This window comes from Lynx canadensis, chromosome E2 (assembly GCF_007474595.2).
Source record: "Lynx canadensis isolate LIC74 chromosome E2, mLynCan4.pri.v2, whole genome shotgun sequence".
NCBI classification, from domain to species: Eukaryota; Metazoa; Chordata; class Mammalia; order Carnivora; family Felidae; genus Lynx; species Lynx canadensis.
In genome coordinates this window covers 44,172,083-44,189,899 of record NC_044317.1, presented here as the reverse complement: position 1 = coordinate 44,189,899, position 17,817 = coordinate 44,172,083, and the positions used below count along the sequence as shown (strand labels likewise).

Below are 17,817 nucleotides of genomic sequence, written 5' to 3'. Positions count from 1 at the left end.
GCCAGAGCCCTGGGCCTCACCCTGGACACTTCCCTCCCCCACAAGCCCTTCAGCTCCATAACCCATCCATTCAGCTTCCTCTCTCACCTACCCCCTACTCTTTTCCCCCAGCCCTGTCCCACTCCAGCCTTGTCCTTACCCACCTGGGTGCCTGCCTTGGCTTCCCCCAGGCTCCCAGCTTCAGTCTTCTCCTCTGGTCCACCCTCCTCATGACAGCTGGAAAGATCTTCCTAAAGCCCAGTCCCTCCCTTGTCCCTCCTCTGCATAGATCCTCCATGGATCACCAATACTATCAGGCCAGTCTGATATCTTCAGCCTGGAGGTCCTGGACTCTGCTCACCTCTCCTGCCTTGTTTCTACCACAGTACCTCCACTGCCTGGCATTTACTAAGTCCTTGCTTGTGTTGGGCCCTGTGCTGGGAACAGCTTTCCCTTTCTTCTTGGCCTAATTATCTCCTTCGGAGGTCATGCTCAGGTCTCATCTTTCCTCCAGGAAGCTTCCCTGACCACACCCTAGGCTGAGTCAGGCACCTTTCCTGGGCTCCCTCATCACCACATCTTGGATCGCTCCAAACTGTCACTGTCTGAGAAGGACTTGAGGCTGTCTAGGTCATGGCAGCATCATCCAGCACAGGGCATGCCCAGGGAGCACGCTCAGGGAATTCTGTTGACTGAATGGATGACCATCCTTAGCCTCATCCAGGAACCTCAGACAGAATGGAGCAGGGGTCTCTCCCCAGAGGAGGCATTCCCAACTCCAGACCCCTGCACAATCCCCCCCAAACCCCACAGACAGAGACAAGGGCAAGGGCCTAGGCCCAAGCTTAGAAAAATAGGACTTTCTTGTTGTGCCCCGGTGCCCCCGACACCCTCCCCATCAGAGTTTTAAAAACCGTGAGCAATTTGGTGAGTCTGAGGCCAGGTCCCACAGGGTGCCTGGGTCCTCCCACACCTGGGGCCAGAAGGGCCGTAGACGTGGGTGCGAGGCTAGGGTCCCGTGGGTTCGTGGCTGGGCCTCCAGGGCTCACAGTCCAGCTGGACCACGGTGTGGGCCCTGGGCACAGCAGGCTCAGGGGCAGGCGGGGCCGGTGTGGGGCCCAGGGCGCCGTTGGTCTGCGAACAAACGCTGCTGACAGGTGCAGGTGCCTTGGCCTTGCCGGGGGGCTGGCCGCCGTGCACCTTGTAGCGCATGAGCAGCACGAAGATGAAGACCAGTACCGAGGCCACGATGACTCCACCAAGGGCGATGATCATGGTGCCGCCCAGGAAGGGTGCGTGCGGGGCCCCACAGGGCCGCAGCGCCGGCTCAGTGGAGAAGCGGGAGCAGCCCACTGGCCGTGTGGCCGTCAGCCCGGTGGCGCCGTCCTCGTACACCGCTAGCACGCACAGGTCATAGGTGCGGCCAGATGCCAGGTCCGACAACAGGAAGGAGCGGCTGTCGGCGGGAATCATCCTGGAGGGACAGGCAGGCAGGGGTCAGGTCTCTGGCTGCCCGGCACCCACCCTGCACTCTACCCCAACCCTGCAGTCTGGCGAATCCTCCCCCCACCCCCCACCAGTCCGCTGCTACCCCGAGTTCCCTCTCACCACTGCTCAAATTCCCTTTCATGCGATACCCTTCAGCTGCCTGACTGATAACCTCTGGGTCATCTTATGCTCCTGGCGCCTGCTGCTCAAATCCCCCAGTTTAATCTCCCTCCAGCCCCAGTGCCCAGATTCCCTCCCAGGCTGCTGCCCACTGCTTCTCTGCTCTGCTGCTCAGTTTCACTGGAGCCTCACTGCCCAACTTCCCTCCAGTCCCACCCCCCAGTCTCTCTCTACACCCTCGCTCAACTTCCCATCTTTCCCATCTGCCTCTCCTCCAGTCTGGGCCTGATTTCCCTTTTCCAACTGCCTGATTTTCCTCCAGCGTACAGCTAGAATTCTCTCATCTAACCACCCGATTCCCCCATGCTGCTGATGCCTGATTTCCTTCTAACCTGCCAATGAATGTCCCCCTAGCCCCATTGCCTTATTATTATTATTGTTGTATCTAGGGCCTGCTTGCCAGTGAGCCCTGTCAGCTGATTCCGTTTTCATGAAACTGATGTGCCTCAGTCATCACAGCTGATTTCTTTTTCTCCCTGTTGCCTTATTTCTTCTTCCAGCTCTGTCTCTTGATTCCCTTCTTATCTCTGTTGCCTGGTTCTTATTTATCCTTACCTTTCCCATTTCCTTTTATCCTTAGCACCCAACTCTACTTATTTCCTTTTGCAGCAGAGCACCCTGCGGGAGATTTAACTTGTTGTATAACCTGCTTTATTCCTCAACTGCTTTAATGAGGGAGTTACAGGGAACTCTGTGATTGTCTCTGAGAGGGTGGCTATCTAGAAGAGCACTTGTCTCATCCTCGCCAGGCAAGGTGGACAGGATTTGTGTGATTATCAGGTGTGGGGCCCTCCATGGAGCCCACTCTCCCTACATGGAGTGCTGCTGTCTGAGAAAAGGAACAGAATAGCTCACTAGATTTCCAGGACTGAAAGGGGAATCAACTGACGATCTTTTGAGATGTGGGCCCCTGGGGAAGGAAAGTGGACCCAGGAACTGGGTTTATAAGGTGCACGCCCCAGGCCCTGGGAAGCCCGATCCTCTACAGCCAGGCCTCAGGGACTGCACCCTTGGCCTAGCCTGGCAGCGGGAAAAGGGAAGCATCCATAGCCATCCATGCAAGTTAGACTTGGGTGAGAAGTGTCAGCAGCATCTGTGTCAGAGCCACCACTACGGCCACATGTGGCCACAGCAGATGTTCCAAATGCTCTCGGCTCGGGGGCAGAAGATGTACTGATCCACTTCTTGGGGCTTATAAGCCCCAAGTTTTCTTCTACTGTTTGCAACAACTGAACAGAGACGGGAATCCCCAACGGTGGCAAAGTGAATGTTCCCGTTCACCTAGTAGGTGGAGCTTGAACTAGGTTTGATTTGATTTAGAAAATCAAAAATTGAGATGTCACATTAGAACACTAAACATGTGGAGTTCACACTGCACAAACCCAAAGCCTATTTAGCCTCCTCCCCCATTTTTCCTTTCAATCTGGTCTGAGTTCCTTTGCAGCAAGGCCCCCTCATTTCATTTTCCCCGTGAACTCTGTACCTTCCTGTTTGATCTCCTTTTCTTCTCACAGCATGCTTTGCATCTAGCCCTGTCATCTGGAAACAACTAGTTTTTCTTTATCTTTATATTTGATTTGTCTGTACCCCTCTACCTGGCTCCCCCCCATTAACTTTGGACTCTTCTGGCCTGATTACTTTTTACTCTTGCGGTCTGATTTCTTTTTTACATCTCTTACTATTTACTTTTGCTGCCTTATTTCTTTTTATCACTGCTGCCAAATTTCTTTTACCTTCAGCCTCATTTCTCAGCTGTGCAGCAACCTGGGGTGTCAATGGATGTATTTCCAACCCTCCCCCCACCTCAGTCTGCCACCCAAGCTACCCACTGCCTGGACCCTGCACCTGTAGACGAGGATGTCATCGGCTGAGCTGTTGTACTGGATCTGGTACATGCGGATCCCCGGGATAGGCCGCTGATCTGGCCACTGGACAAGAGCAGCTGTGGCCCCATGCTCAGTCACCTGGACACCACGGTCCGTAGGGGGCGCAGTGTCAGCTGCCTTGGCGGAGGCGGAGGCAGAGGCAGAGGCAGCGGAGGGCGGGGTGAGGGCATCAGGATCCCCGTCCCGCGGGGGGTCACAACTGGTGCTGTTGGCTAGCTGGGGGGGTGGCGGGGGGCCCACGGTCAGCTCAACAGCAGCGGTGGCCTCACCAGCTGCATTGGCCGCAATGCAAGTGAAAATGCCACCATCGCCCGGCTCAGTGACCAGCAGCTCCAACGTCCCATTAGGGAAGGCACGAGCACGGCTCGAATTGCCCACCAGCCGGCCCTGGGGTGACACCCAACGCACACGGGGCTCAGGGTCCCCCACTGCCCGGCAGCGCAGGGCAGCTGGCCGACCTGCAGGCACTGCCAGCGGTGGCGAGCGGTGAGTCACCACAGGGGGCTCGCACACAAATTCCTCCTCGCCCACAGCCCAGAAGTAGCGGCCACCCAGAGCGGGTGGGGAGGCACAGGCCTCCAGGTCATCCTCCCTGGCCAGCCTCCGCAGCCACACCAGCTCGCAGTTGCAGTGGAGCGGGTTCCCACCGAAGGCCAGCACCAGGGCGGAGGCAGGTGAGCCTCGGGGCCTGGCTAGCAGCGGCAGGCGGGAGAAAAGCGGGTCGGGCGGGATGGTGGTCAGGCGATTGGAGGTCATGTCCAGCCGTGCCAACTTGTGCAGGCGGGAAAAGGCGCCAGCGGGCACAGAGGCCAGCAGGTTGTGGTCGAGGCCCAGTGTGTTGACATTGCCCAGGCGGCCCAAAGCCTCCCAGGGAAGCTGCTCCAGGTTGTTGTAGGAGAGGTCGAGATCCTCTAGTGTCTCGGCGCAGTCATCCAGGGCACCGGCCGCCAGGGCTGCCAGCTGGTTGTTGCTCAGGATGAGGTGGCGCAAGTTGACCAGGCCGCGCAGCTGACCCTCGCCCAGCGAGGTCAGCCGGTTCCCATCTAGGTGCAGGGCACGGAGGGCGCGCAGGTCAGCAAAGGCGCCGGCTGCCACGTGGCGGATGGTGTTACGCGACAAGCTCAGATGCAGCAGGCCGGTCATGTTGGCCAGGTCCCGGCGGCGCACGGCCGCGATGAAGTTGTCCGCCAGGCGCAGCTCGGCTGCCCGGCGGTCTAGCGAGGGTGGCACGAACAGAAGGCCTGCCCCCGGGCACAGCACGCTTAGGGGCAGGGACTGCGTCTGGCAGCGGCAGCGGCGGGGACACGGGCTGGGTGCGGCTGGCTGGGATGGAGACGAGGCGGGGGCCAGCGGCAGCAGGCAGAGGAGCAGTGGAAGGACGGCCATTTCGGGCAGGGCGGCCTACAGGGAAGAAGGGAGGCATTAGGGCGGGCTGCGGCCAGAAGAGGGGTGCCAGAGGGCATTAGGGTGGTCCAAGACCAGGAGAGAAGGTCACAGTGGGCTGAGAGCAAAAGAGTTGGGTCAAAGATGGTCAGAGAGAGGAGTGGGAGTGGTCAGACACATCAAAAGGCAGAAGAGATGGTCAAAGACTCAGAGGGATGTGTCATGGAGGGACACGGGGAGCAGAAATGGTCAGAGGAAAGGGAGGTAATTAGAGATGGTCAGAGACAGTTAGACAATGGGGGGGGGGGAGTGGGCAGAAGGGAAGCCAGAGTGTTTTAAATGTGGTCAAAGAGATGGGCAAAGCTGGCCAGAAGGAAGAAGTGGTCAGGGTGGTGGGAATGGCTACAAGTAGTCAAACATGACCAGAGAAGGGAGGTGGTTAGAGATGGTCAAGAAGATGAGAAGTGGACAAAGGAAGGCACATAGTCAGGGGTGGTGAGATCTAAGAGAGATGATCAGAGATGGTCAGAAATGGTCAAAAGCCAGAGAGGTAGTCAGAGAGAGGAGGAAAGGACAGACATGTCAGAAACAGCTGGAGATAAGGACAGCTGATTAGGAAGAGGAGTACGGGGAGAGGTCATCAGAGAGGAAAGGCAGCCAGAGATGTTAGAAATGACTAGGGAATTCCAGTACTCAAGAGAGACAGAGAGAAGAGAGGTGGTCGGTAAGGGCCAGAGATGGTTGGAATGGCCATAGACTGGCAGTCAGAGTAGGCAGTGGGTGGAGGGCAAGAGTGATGGCAAAAGATGGTCAGAGACAGGCAAACGCTTAGAGTGAGGGGTGGACAAGAGCGAGGAGCTGGTGAAAGATGATTAGAGAGAGGCACGACGGACAGAGATGTCAAAGGTGGTCACTGAGTGAAGCAGTAGACAGAGGTGGCCTGAGAGAGAAGCAGTGGACAGAAGTGTCAAAGATGATCGGAGCGAGGAGTGGTGAACAGAGATGGTCAGTGAGAGGAGCAGTGGCTAGGAGAGGTGTCTAGAGACAGATGAGACAGATGGTGGGAAGAAACTGGAGAACAGAGTGAGAGATCAGAGACCTGGAGGTGCCAACAACTGGGGAAGAGGTCACAGGGGCAATGCTGGTGGAATAAATGTCCAGAGAGGCACGGCAGGAGCTGGAGGCAAACCCTTGGTGGTGGTGGTAGGGTGTCTGTTTCCTGGGGAAACCCCAAGGGTGCCCAGGGGGACCTAGCCCTCACTTACCTCCACCCCCAGCCACAAAGTTCCTCCCAAGTCCCTCCCCCGCATGAGGGTCCCCCAGTAGCCTTACCTGAGCTGGAAGCCCCCCCCCCCCCAGGGAGCAGAGTCCTCAGGCTCCAAGAGGTCAGGGGCTAGGTCTCTGGAGGGGGCGCCTGGTCATCCCTTCTCTGTCCCCAAGGCCTCTGCAGAGGGACTGTGCTGTGTCTCAGCCAAGATCTGTGGCCATGGAGTCTGCAGACCTTGATACTTGGGGTCCTAGATCTCCAAATACACGGCTTCTAAGGGCCAATTTTAGAGACCCAGGCTCCAGTTTGGGTTGGTCAGAGCGAGTGTCTCCTAGCTCTGGTCTTGGGATGCTAAACAGCCAAATGAAGAGTCTAGGGTCTGAGTCTCAAGCCCAGTCCTGGAATCCAATACTTGGGTGCTGGGTTCAGATATTGGGGTGCTGAGTCAAGATTTGGAGGTCTAGAGACCTCCAATTTCAGCATTCGGGTTTGCAGCAAGGACTTCAGGCTCAAACTCAGGTTTAGGCCCCTTGGAATACCGGGGTTCAGATCTTGGAATTTGAGGCCTAAATCTCAGAGTTCAGGTCCCAAATAGCGGGTTCCAGAGTATAGGTATGGGAATCTGATCCCAGATTCAAGGTCCCAGGCACAGAATTCAGAGTTCAGCTTCAGATTTGGGGTTTTAGATGCAAAGTCTTGAGGTTCAGACTCCAAAATTTGGGGTCCATATTCCAAGTCTTGGGGTTCCAGAGACTGAAGTTGAGATTCCAACCCCAGATATTAGGTGTTCAGGCTCCAGGTCTTGGGGTCCCAGCCCCAGATCAGGGTCTCACGCTCAGGTTTCCAGATCTCTGGATCCGATCTCGGGGTGCAGGCCCCCGATGTCGGGGTGCCGGCCCTGGGTTTGGGGCAGCGTGGTCCAGGCTTGCTTCCCGGGCTGCGGCGGGGACTGGCCCGGAGGGAGGGGGGCGGATGCGGTGGGGAGGGCGGCAAGGCAGCCCCGGGGGCCGGGGTGGGGCGAGGCCTGGGCGAGGACAGACGGACAGACTGGGACACGCGGGGTGGAGGCACTGCAGCGCAGGTGGGGGCGCAGGGGGGAGGGGCCGCGTTCAGAGACCCCTCCCCCGCCGGGGCCGGGGCGGGGGCCGGGCGGGGGCCGGGCAGGCAAGCCGGGTCCGGGCGCTCCCGCGGCCTCCTCGCCGGGAACCTAGGGCCTCGCGCGCGCCCGCGCTTAAAGGCGCAGGCCCTGCGCGTGCCCGCGCTTAAAGGTGTAGGCAGCCCCCTCTCTCAAAGGCGCGCCTCCAGCCCCACTTCCCATGGAGTCGCCCTGGCGTTGCTTGGGAGCAAGAAAAAAATCCTTGGATACAGAGAGACACAGAGAGAGACACAGAGACTGAGACAAAGAGACACACAGATTGAGAGAGACAGAGACAAAAAGATAAGCAGGCTTAGACTGAGAGACAGGAGTACAATGAGAGAGGCAGATAGAGAGATGGAAGGATACACATATTCAAAGAGAGAGGGAAATACACAGAGACAGTGAAATAGACAAGGACAAGACAGAGACAGACAAAGACAGAGACATAGAAAAAGTCAAAGAGACAGAGACATGGGTGGGTGGAGGGGGTAGGTGGGAGGGGGTAGCAGATACTGAACTGGGGCAACTCAACTGTGAAGATGGGTATGTGTATGTGTGTGTGTGTGTGTGTGTGTGTCCAGTTCTTATTCATAGCCCCGGATATGCCTTACATCCCAAAGCCTCGGGCCCCCAAGCCTCTCTCCTGTCCCCTTGTCTCAGCACCACCTCCCTGGGATGCCCTTTCCTGGGTGGCATTTCCTTACTTGGACCCTGTTCAGCAACAAGCCTGATCTTTCAGGCCAGAGAAGAAACTGCTCCTTCCCAAGCCTCCTTGCCCTGGCTGCAAGGGGAAAACTTGGCTCCCCTACCTTGTGCCCTCTGGAGTTATAGCTTAGACCTAAAGACACACTGGGCAGATATCCCATGGAGGAAGAAAAAGATAGGAAATGGGACAGAGGCAGGGGGCTGGACAGGTTGACCCAGAAAAGTGTGTCCACTGCCTTCCCCTCTCAGGTTCACTGACTCAGGTTCACTGCCCCACAGAGGACTCTGCTAGAAATGTACTAATACATGACTCACCAGGTGTGGGGCCTGCCTGTCCAGACTATTGTGAGAAGATAGTGGAGGGAAGGGTGGGGCGTTCCACACGTCTCCCGGCACATGGTATTGCAGGAGGACAGATGTGGGTGGTGGCCTGCATGCCTGCCCTGGGAACTTGGTGATAGCAACATGGAGGACCTCATCTTTGGGGCCCCTGGTCTGAAGGGAACACAGTCTTGGCCTTTGGTCATGGCCCTAACCCTGGGGGAACCTGAATGGTCACAAACCACCCCTGGGGATCTCCCTTCTGAGTAGAGGAGTAAAGCAACCTTGTTGGGGGCAGGAACATCGATGCACATCCACCCTGGCATCCCTAGCTCTGCTGAAGGTTTCAGAACAGACTTTTGGCTCCTTCCACTCATGTGTATTGAAAAACTGCAGCTAAAATTAACTCAGCTCTAGGGCCCGCCTTTCCAGATCATTAGCAAAGTTCATCAGTGCTTCTGGGCCAGCATAGTGGATATTGGTTACTCAGACACTCAAAAAGAGGATGTAGAAGTCTCAGAGACACTACAGAAGTGGTGGAGGTGGGGGAGATACAGGGAAATGTCGGGGGACAATCCGAGAGCACGCTGGAATTAGAGTTCAGTGGAACTGGATGATTTGGGGGAAATGGGCAGGGGATTGGGGGAGAATGAGGCAGAGGATGAAGAAAGTTAATAGAGGCTGCAGGTGAAGAACAGGTTACCGCTCTGGGCAACTGGGGCTTACTTCAGCTGGGGAACATTAAGGAATCTTGCTGAACACATCAAAATGATGGTCCCCCCCCCTCTTTTATTACCCCCTGCAAGATTTCTTCCTGCTGCATTTATCCACCAGTTGTTACCCCTTTGGGTAATAGTTGTGTCTTTGGTGGGAGAGAGTGGTACTGAGAGCCATCTGAGATCTGAGACAGAAAAGCAGAGAGGGATGCCCTGCATGAACTAAACCCGCTGGTCCTCAACATTGTAGTTGTTTTGGGATCACCTTGAACTTAACAATAGATCTCCAGGCCCCAGTCCCAGAGTTTCTGATTTGATACGTCTAGGCGGGGTCAAATGTTTGCATTTCTAACAAGTTCCCAAGTGATGCTGATGCTGCTGGTCCAGGGACCACACTGTGAGAACCGCTGGGTTAAACCAGGGAGCTCTGCAACCTGCATGGAGCCGTCCGCCACAGCTGTGCCGAAACCTAGTGGACTGAGGGGACTTAGCATTTTAAGTGTGTGCCAGAGAAACCAGCATAGTTAGAGACATAAAGAGGGGTTTGGGAGCAGAGAGGGGCAGAGGCAGAGATGCCGGTTCAACATTTACTGTAGATTTCTGGGCATGGTTGTGTGCTAAATGACACGGCAGCAGAAGTGTGACCAAGGCAGTGTCAGGTCTTGCTTTCATTGAGCTCAAATTTCACAAGGAAAAAGACACATCTCCAGACAGCCCAGCGTGGTCAGGGCTGCGCTAGGAGAAGCTTGGGCTAGACAGATTGGGACTGTCATGTCAGAGGCCCAGGCCACAGTGGCCAGGGTGTGACAGGGGAAGCACAGGGCAAAGTAATACTTTGATGGCAAAGCACAGGCCAGAGTGGTCAGGGCTCCTGACGGGGGAAGCAGAAGCGTGTGGGGCCCCAGAGGCAGAATCCAACCCTTTAGGCGCCCCCACCCCCTGGGCCCCAGTCAGGGAGGCTTCCTGGAGAGGGGACCTTTATGCTGAGACCTGAAGGATGAGTATGAACAGAGTAGGTGGGCAAAGGGACCTCTATATTGCTTGTGTGCCCTCATTCTATAGCATGTGCAGTCTGGGGGTCCCTGCAATGCCCGAGTAGTACCGTGCATGTGTCTGCATGTGCTGTAACCCCTCATTAGCTCCTGCAAGGGTATCCTGATGGGATGGTGTTTTGGGGGGTTCCACTTAATTGCCGCATTTACTTAATTACAACATCTGGAGAAGGGGACAAAAGCAGCGGAAACAGCCACAGCAGGAAGAATGAGGTTAAACTGCCTGAGAGCTGAGGGGGCCTTGGGGGAAGAGGAGTGCTCATACGCATGCACAGAATCTGCCTGAATATACACAAATACACACGGGGGACACATCCATATTCACACATGCACATCACATACTCAGAGGCTCACGAGAACACAGATACAGCAGGCGCATGGAACACATATACACCTGGCTTCCTGTTCAAATATAGGGGACACACACATGCACAGACTCACACTCAGACATGTGAGAGATCATATGTGTAAAAACACATTCTGCACAGATTCTCTCTTGCATGCATGTGTGAGCCACATTCCCACATATATACACAAGAAACATTCAGAAAGTCGTATCAAATACCTATAAGGTATTCAAATCAATGAAGTCTGTTAAAAAATCACTTTACAAATAAACTTAAGCCCTCTTCAAGTTGGGGGTTGTTTGAGCAATCATGGATGGAGGTGGTGTCCCCTTATCCTCAACTAGTCCCTGCCAACCCAAGCCTAGCCAGTGGGGTTCATTGGAATTAGCTCAGCTTTGTAATTAGCACATGAATTGATACTGAGGACCGGGAATTCATTTCATTTTTTTTAAAGTTTATTTATTTATTTTGAGAGGAAGGAGAGAGAGCATGAGCGCAGGGCAGAGAGAGAGGGAGAGAGGATCCCAGACAGGCTCTGCACCATCAGCACAGAGCCTGATGTGGGGCTTGAACCCACAAACTACAAGATCATGACCTGAGCTGAAATCAAGAGTCAGATGCTTAACAGACTGAGCCACCCAGATGCCCCAGACTAGGAACTGGCTTTAAAGATTAGGTCGGGGGGCTCCTGGGTGGCGCAGTCGGTTAAGCGTCCGACTTCAGCCAGGTCACGATCTCGCGGTCCGTGAGTTCGAGCCCCGCATCGGGCTCTGGGCTGATGGCTCAGAGCCTGGAGCCTGCTTCCGATTCTGTGTCTCCCTCTCTCTCTGCCCCTCCCCCGTTCATGCTCTGTCTCTCTCTGTCCCAAAAATACATAAACGTTGAAAAAAAAATTAAAAAAAAAATTAAAAAAAAAATAAAGATTAGGTCGGAAGGTGCATTTCCATACGGATGGGTCAAAAGAGAGGGGCAAGAAGACGAGCGCATACTCCCCACCCTCCCGAACATATACACTAACCACCACCGTAAATCAGACTGATGGGTTCCAGGCAAGCACTGACTTCTACAGGGCAACCACAAGATCCTGTGTATGAGGTTCTGCTTAGCTATGGTGGAAGACCTAACGTGAGGCTCAGGGTCTGCTTTAATGACTTCCACCTGTCAACGTGGAAGAAGACTTCCATAAGAACAGGGGGACAAGTTTACATTTGGGCAGAGAATGGAGTGGAATATACCGATGAGTTTTAATTAGTAAACATATAGCCAGTGGGCCACTGTATGAAAACGCTATGTGAAAGCCGGAACACCACAATTAGAGTTTCATTTCACAGAATGACAGGGGGTGCTCAAGGTTTATTGATATCAGGGGCCCAGAGAGGAAGGGTCGGAGTATCAGTAAGTGTAATGTCAGCAACTGTAACAAAGAACTCCCTTGATTTCAGTGACTTCATACAATAGTTGATTTCTTGCCACAGGTGTCCTGCTTGGTTGGCATCTGTCCTCCATCTGGTGACTCACACAGCAGACTGGTTAATCTTGTGCCTCCATCATTTCCTGGGGCTCCAAATTATCTGCTTCCACCTGGCAAATGGGAGGAGAGAGGGTAAAGAAGTTTCACCAGCTTCTTAAAAAGCTTGGCCCAGGGGCGCCTGGGTGGCACAGTCGGTTAAGCGTCCGACTTCAGCCAGGTCGCGATCTCGCGGTCCGTGAGTTCGAGCCCCGCGTCAGGCTCTGGGCTGATGGCTCGGAGCCTGGAGCCGGTTTCCGATTCTGTGTCTCCCTCTCTCTCTGCCCCTCCCCCGGTGTCTCTCTCTGTCCCAAAAATAAATAAACGTTGAAAAAAAAATTTTTTTAAAAAGCTTGGCCCAGAAGTGACCCTCTATAAACCTCCCTTCTGCCCGTATTTTATCGGAGAGAACTAATCACATAGCCACCCCAGATGCAAGGAGGGCTGAGAACATATCCCCAGGCTGGGCAGCTTCCTGCCATCGTAGTTATGCAGAGTGTATGGATGACAATGGACCCAACATCAACCACCACCAGATCCACAACCTCAGGGGGAAGCAGCAGGAAGAGGCTGTGGGATCTCCTTCCATTCACTACAGCGAATCCTGCTCCAGGGAGATGTCTCAGCCCCACGCTGACCACCCACCCACCTACCCTGGTCCCGGCCTTTGGGGTGGGTGATCACAGATTTGACTCCTTTGAGGGCAAAGTGAATCTGGCTTGATTTTTTTTTTTTTTCAACGTTTATTTTATTTTTGGGACAGAGAGAGACAGAGCATGAACGGGGGAGGGGCAGAGAGAGAGGGAGACACAGAATCGGAAACAGGCTCCAGGCTCCGAGCCGTCAGCCCAGAGCCTGACGCGGGGCTCGAACTCACGGACCGCGAGATCGTGACCTGGCTGAAGTCGGACGCTTAACCGACTGCGCCACCCAGGCGCCCCGAATCTGGCTTGATTTGATAAATCTCTAGGTCAGTGCCGAAAGATGATAGTGAGTATCCAACACTCTTTTCCCCCCAAGCATTTATTGAGCCCTCACTATGTGCCAGGCCCAGTGCTGGGAACACACCTGTGAATCAGGCACAGTCCAGGCTTTGGAATTTTGTCTCCTCATAAGGCAGAAAGAGAACAGGTAGTTTCTGGACCTGTGTTTGTCGCTGTGATATTCCATTATGAACAAGATTGGGGAGAGGGAAGGGACAAAGAAATCACCAGGTCTGCCTGCCTGTGTGTGATGGTGGGGTTGGGAGTGGAGGTTCAGTGAAGGGATGAGGGCAACATTTGAGGACGAAGTCACCTGGACCAGAAGGGGGTACATAGGTTTGAACATAATCCCTGTATTATCTGTGTGATCTATCTATTATCTGTGCAGATCTGTGTGCTAATCATTAACCTAATGATTCCAGCTCCTAACACAAACCACTGTTGATTCAAGTGCTAATCAGAAATCCGATCTCTGTGAACACAAACCTGTGCTGATTCATGTGCAAACTGTAAATCTATGCTGACTGTAAACTCTGTCCTGGAGCAGGGCTAAATCACAAACTTGGGCAGGAACACCAACCAACAATTACCAACTCAAAAAGATCCACATGCTAATAGCCATTTTTAGTTGATTCATGTGCTAATTAGTATCTTGGGATAATTTAACTGAACGATCAGAGGGTGTTGCAGTCTTGAGGAAGAGAAGTACTGACTCTGAAGCCTGACAGTCTAAGTTCAAATCCCAGGTCTGTTACAGACCAGTTGAATTGACTATGGGCAAATTATTCCCTTCTTTGGGCCTCAACTTCATTCTTCATTCATTCCTTCAAGAGGCGGGCTGGCTGATAGCACCTCATATGGCTGTTGGGAGGATTAAATAAGATAATCCATGTAAGAAGCTGGGAGCAGTGCCTGGCACAGATGTGTTTACTCTATAAGTACTAGCTGTAATAATGATAACGATAATATAGAGCCAACAGTTACTGTCCTGATTTCATTTAATCTTCATAGTGGCCCCTACCTCCAACTTCTTCACCACCACCACTCTTCCTTGGCCCATGTCTGGAAGCCTCACCATCTGGATGGGCTTCCCAGAGGTTCCCAGGGCAACCCCGAGTCCCCAAGTCCCGTCCCCGCTGCTGCTCCTCTCAGCACTATTCCCAGGTCGGGACACAACCCCTCAGTCGCCACTTGGGGGCAGCAACACACCGCTCAGCCACTGCGCGCGCGGCGCATTGTGGGGCACGTAGTCTCGTGGGTGGTTTAAGCTGTGCTTCCAGCCTGGGAAGTAAACTGCACTTCCCAGAAGGCCACGCGACACCCTCTGCCTCACCTTGCTCAAATCTGGGGGCCGAGACCTCACCCCCACCGAGAGCGCGCCTCCGGAGCGGCGCGGGGAATTGTGGGGTGGCGGAACGGAGGCCCGCGCCCCGTGGAGGAAATGCTGCGCCGGCGCGGGCGGTTGGTCTAGCCAGATGGACCTTAGCGGGTGGGTAGGGGCAGCAGCTGTTCAGTCCCGGGAGTCGCCGCCGCTTTAAAGCAACGGCGTGGGGGCGTGGGGTGCTGCGCAATCCCTTACTCAGGGAACTGCGAGACCAGACCCCCGCCGCTGTGTATGCGCTGGAGCCAGCTCAGCCGCCTGCGGCTCTCCTGAATCTCCACTAACCCTTGCCGGCTCTCGAGACTGTTCGTGGCGCTTCAGTCTTCAAAGAAAACAATCCCTTCCCCTTCTTTTCTCTCTTTTCCTTCACAGTTACCCCCTCTCCCTCCTTTAAAAAACAAACAAAATAAACAACAAAAACCCCACCCTATTATGGTAATGTTCAACCGTGCACACGGGAAGAATGGGGTAATGACCCTCCAGGTACCCAGCACCTTTCTTCAACAAGTATCAACGTATGGCCAATCCTATTTTATTTTTTCTGCCTCCCTCCCTGCAGAATTAGTGTAAAGCAAATCCCGGATGGCATATTTCATCCACAAATACTTTTTTTTTTTTAATTTTTTTTTCAATGTTTATTTATTTTTGGGACAGAGAGAGACAGAGCATGAACGGGGGAGGGGCAGAGTGAGAGGGAGACACAGAATCGGAAACAGGCTCCAGGCTCCGAGCCATCAGCCCGGAGCCTGACGCGGGGCTCGAACTCACGGACCGCGAGATCGTGACCTGGCTGAAGTCGGACGCTTAACCGACTGCGCCACCCAGGCGCCCCCATCCACAAATACTTTTATATGTATCTCTAAAACACAAGGTTCTTTCAAAAAAATAACACCTTTATCACACCTAAAAACAAATAATTTCTGAATTTTATTCAGTATCCAACCTGTCTCCAGATTTCCCTGATTGTCTTATAAATGTCTTAACTGTTGACTGGTTCAGATCAGAATCCAAACAGGATCTATGCATTGCATTTTGTTGGTACCTCTCACAAAGGTACCTGTCTGATTTGGCTGGTTGCACTTGGTGTCCTTCGTTATGTTCTTCTGTCTCCTGTATGTCCTGCAAACAGATGTAGAGGCTGCGTCAGATTCAGGTGTTTTGTGTTTTGTTTTTTGATTTTTAAAAAATGTTTATTTGTTTTTGAGAGAGAGAGAGAGAGACAGAGCATAATCAGGGGAAGGGGAGAGAGAGAGGGAGACACAGAATTCAAAGCAGACTCCAGGCTCTGAGCTGTAAGCACAGAGCCCAAAGCAGGGCTTGGACTCATGAACTGTGAGATCATGACCTGAGCCGAAGTTGGTTGCTAAACCGACTGAGTCACCCAGGCACCCCCAGATTCAGGTTTAATTTGGGGGTAAGTAGGCTTCATGGGTGATGTTGAGTTCTTCGATCAGGAGGCACATAATAATGTCTGGATGTTTCTTTGCTTGTGATATTAATATCCAATGTTGGGTTTGAGAGTTGTCAGCCTGACTCATCCATTATAAAAACACAGCCAAACTTTAAGAGGGAAGTGTCTACACGCTCTCCCCTTCATCTCTTTCCCTCTGTTTCACACACACACAAAACCCCAATAGTTTTGTGTTGCTAAAGCTCTTCCCTATTGCCAAACTCAAGAGTCACTTCTCTATCCTTAACTCAATGATCCTGCCATGATGGGCCTATCCTGTCCTGGCCAGTATTAGTAGGCACTAGCCACACAGTGGGCTAGCTAGTCCTAATTGAGATGTGCTCTAAGTATAAAATACATACTGGGATTTCAAAGATTTACAAAAAAAAAAAAAAAAAAAAAAAAAAAAAAGGAAGAAAGAAAGAAAGAAAAAAGAAAAAGAATGTAAAATGTCTTGAGAATTTTAAAGACATTGATAATGTATTGAAACTATAGTATTTGGGGGGCGCCTGGGTGGCGCAGTCGGTTAAGCTTCCGACTTCAGCCAGGTCACGATCTCGCGGTCCGTGAGTTCGAGCCCCGCGTCAGGCTCTGGGCTGATGGCTCGGAGCCTGGAGCCTGTTTCCGATTCTGTGTCTCCCTCTCTCTCTGCCCCTCCCCCGTTCATGCTCTGTCTCTCTCTGTCCCAAAAAATAAATAAATAAATAAACGTTGAAAAAAAAATTAAAAAAAAAAAAGAAACTATAGTATTTGGGATATATTAATAATAAAATATATGATTGAAATATTTTGTCAAAATACTTTCACTTTTCTTTTCTTTTGAAATGTGGCTACTAGAGATTTTTAAATAACACATGTTATTATATACATTATATTTCTATTAGAAATATATTTAGAAATAAATCTATTAGAAACATATTACATTATATTTCTATTAGCATTGTTTTCGACCTAGTGATTTTCAAAATGTGATCTTTGGGTCAGTAGCAGCAGCAACAGCGCATGATAACTTGTTACAATTGCAAATTCTCTGCTGCCCAGACCCGCTGAACTGGAATCCCTGGGGATATAGGACCCAGCTGTCTGCATTTTAACAAGTCCTTCAGACCAATCCCGTCTGAAAACTCCCCTTCTGCTTTCTGTGATGCAGTACTCTCCCAAACCCACCCACTTCTCACCCCTCCACTGTTAACACCCTGGTCTGAGCCCCATTCGGCACCAAATGGACCACCACAACTGCTAACAAACCCGCCTCTAATCTTGTGTCCTACTTGTAGTCCTCTTACCACAGCTTGAGGGGAGGGGCAAGGGGTGTCTTTCAAAAACATAAATCAGATCGTATTACTTCTCTGCGTAAAACCTTCCAATGGCTTCTCATTGCACTTACAGTAAACTCCCGAGCTCCTTCCTGTGGCTGCTGCAGCCCTCCGTCACGTGACCTCTGCAGCCTCCTCAACCTCACATTGTCCTCCAACTTCCCTTTGACTCTTTCGGCCCCAGCCATCTCTTCTCGCTGTTCTCACACACTCCCAGCTCTTTCCTGGCTCGGGGCCTTTGTGATGGCCATCCCCTCTTCTGGGAATAGAGTTCTCCCAGATCTTTGTAGTGTAGGTCTAGCTCTCTTGTCCTTCAGGTCTCTCAGTTCAGATGCCCCATCTCAATGCTGTCCTTGTGTCACTCCAACTGAAGCCTGACTCCCCGACGCCCACATTCACATATCACCCACCTCTCCTTCTGCGTGGCATGTTACACACATTGTTCTTCCTCTTCTTCATTTGTTTGTCTCCTCTACTAAATGTCGTAAGCATACAAGGGCAGGGATTCACCTCTCTTGCTTACCACTTTGTCCCCAGCTCCTACCTGCACATAGTAGGTGCTCAAGATAGGTCTGTTCACTGACCTAGGAAGTGCTCCTCCTCAGTCTCTCTTGTGGCTTCTACCTACTCTGAAGTCAGAGGACCATTGGCGACCACAGTGTTTGAAAAATAGGAACACCCTGATGACACTCCTGATTTCTGCCTTCTGCCGTGTTGG

General features: G+C 52.7%; 1 protein-coding gene and 1 long non-coding RNA gene across 4 annotated transcripts; both read right to left on the bottom strand.

The window, feature by feature from the left end:
- Nucleotides 1–816: 816 nt before the first annotated feature.
- On the bottom strand, nucleotides 817–7,337 carry LRFN3 (leucine rich repeat and fibronectin type III domain containing 3). The gene is made up of 3 exons (XM_030299238.1): nucleotides 6,249–7,337; nucleotides 3,493–4,934; nucleotides 817–1,453 (listed from the first exon to the last, which is right to left on the bottom strand). Exons 2-3 carry the CDS (start codon nucleotides 4,917–4,919, stop codon nucleotides 988–990), a joined length of 1,893 nt encoding a protein of 630 aa, XP_030155098.1. The 5' UTR covers nucleotides 4,920–4,934; nucleotides 6,249–7,337; the 3' UTR covers nucleotides 817–987.
- Nucleotides 7,338–11,480: 4,143 nt separating this feature from the next.
- Nucleotides 11,481–17,502, bottom strand: LOC118517777. 3 transcript variants are annotated; one of them, XR_004908361.1, is made up of 3 exons: nucleotides 17,171–17,502; nucleotides 15,277–15,452; nucleotides 11,481–12,043 (listed from the first exon to the last, which is right to left on the bottom strand). It is a non-coding gene; the product is annotated as an uncharacterized LOC118517777 (long non-coding RNA). The 3 variants fall into 3 exon arrangements; XR_004908362.1 differs by having other exon boundaries at nucleotides 15,391–15,452; XR_004908360.1 differs by lacking the exon at nucleotides 11,481–12,043 and having other exon boundaries at nucleotides 15,166–15,452.
- Between the last annotated feature and the right edge of the window lie 315 nt (nucleotides 17,503–17,817).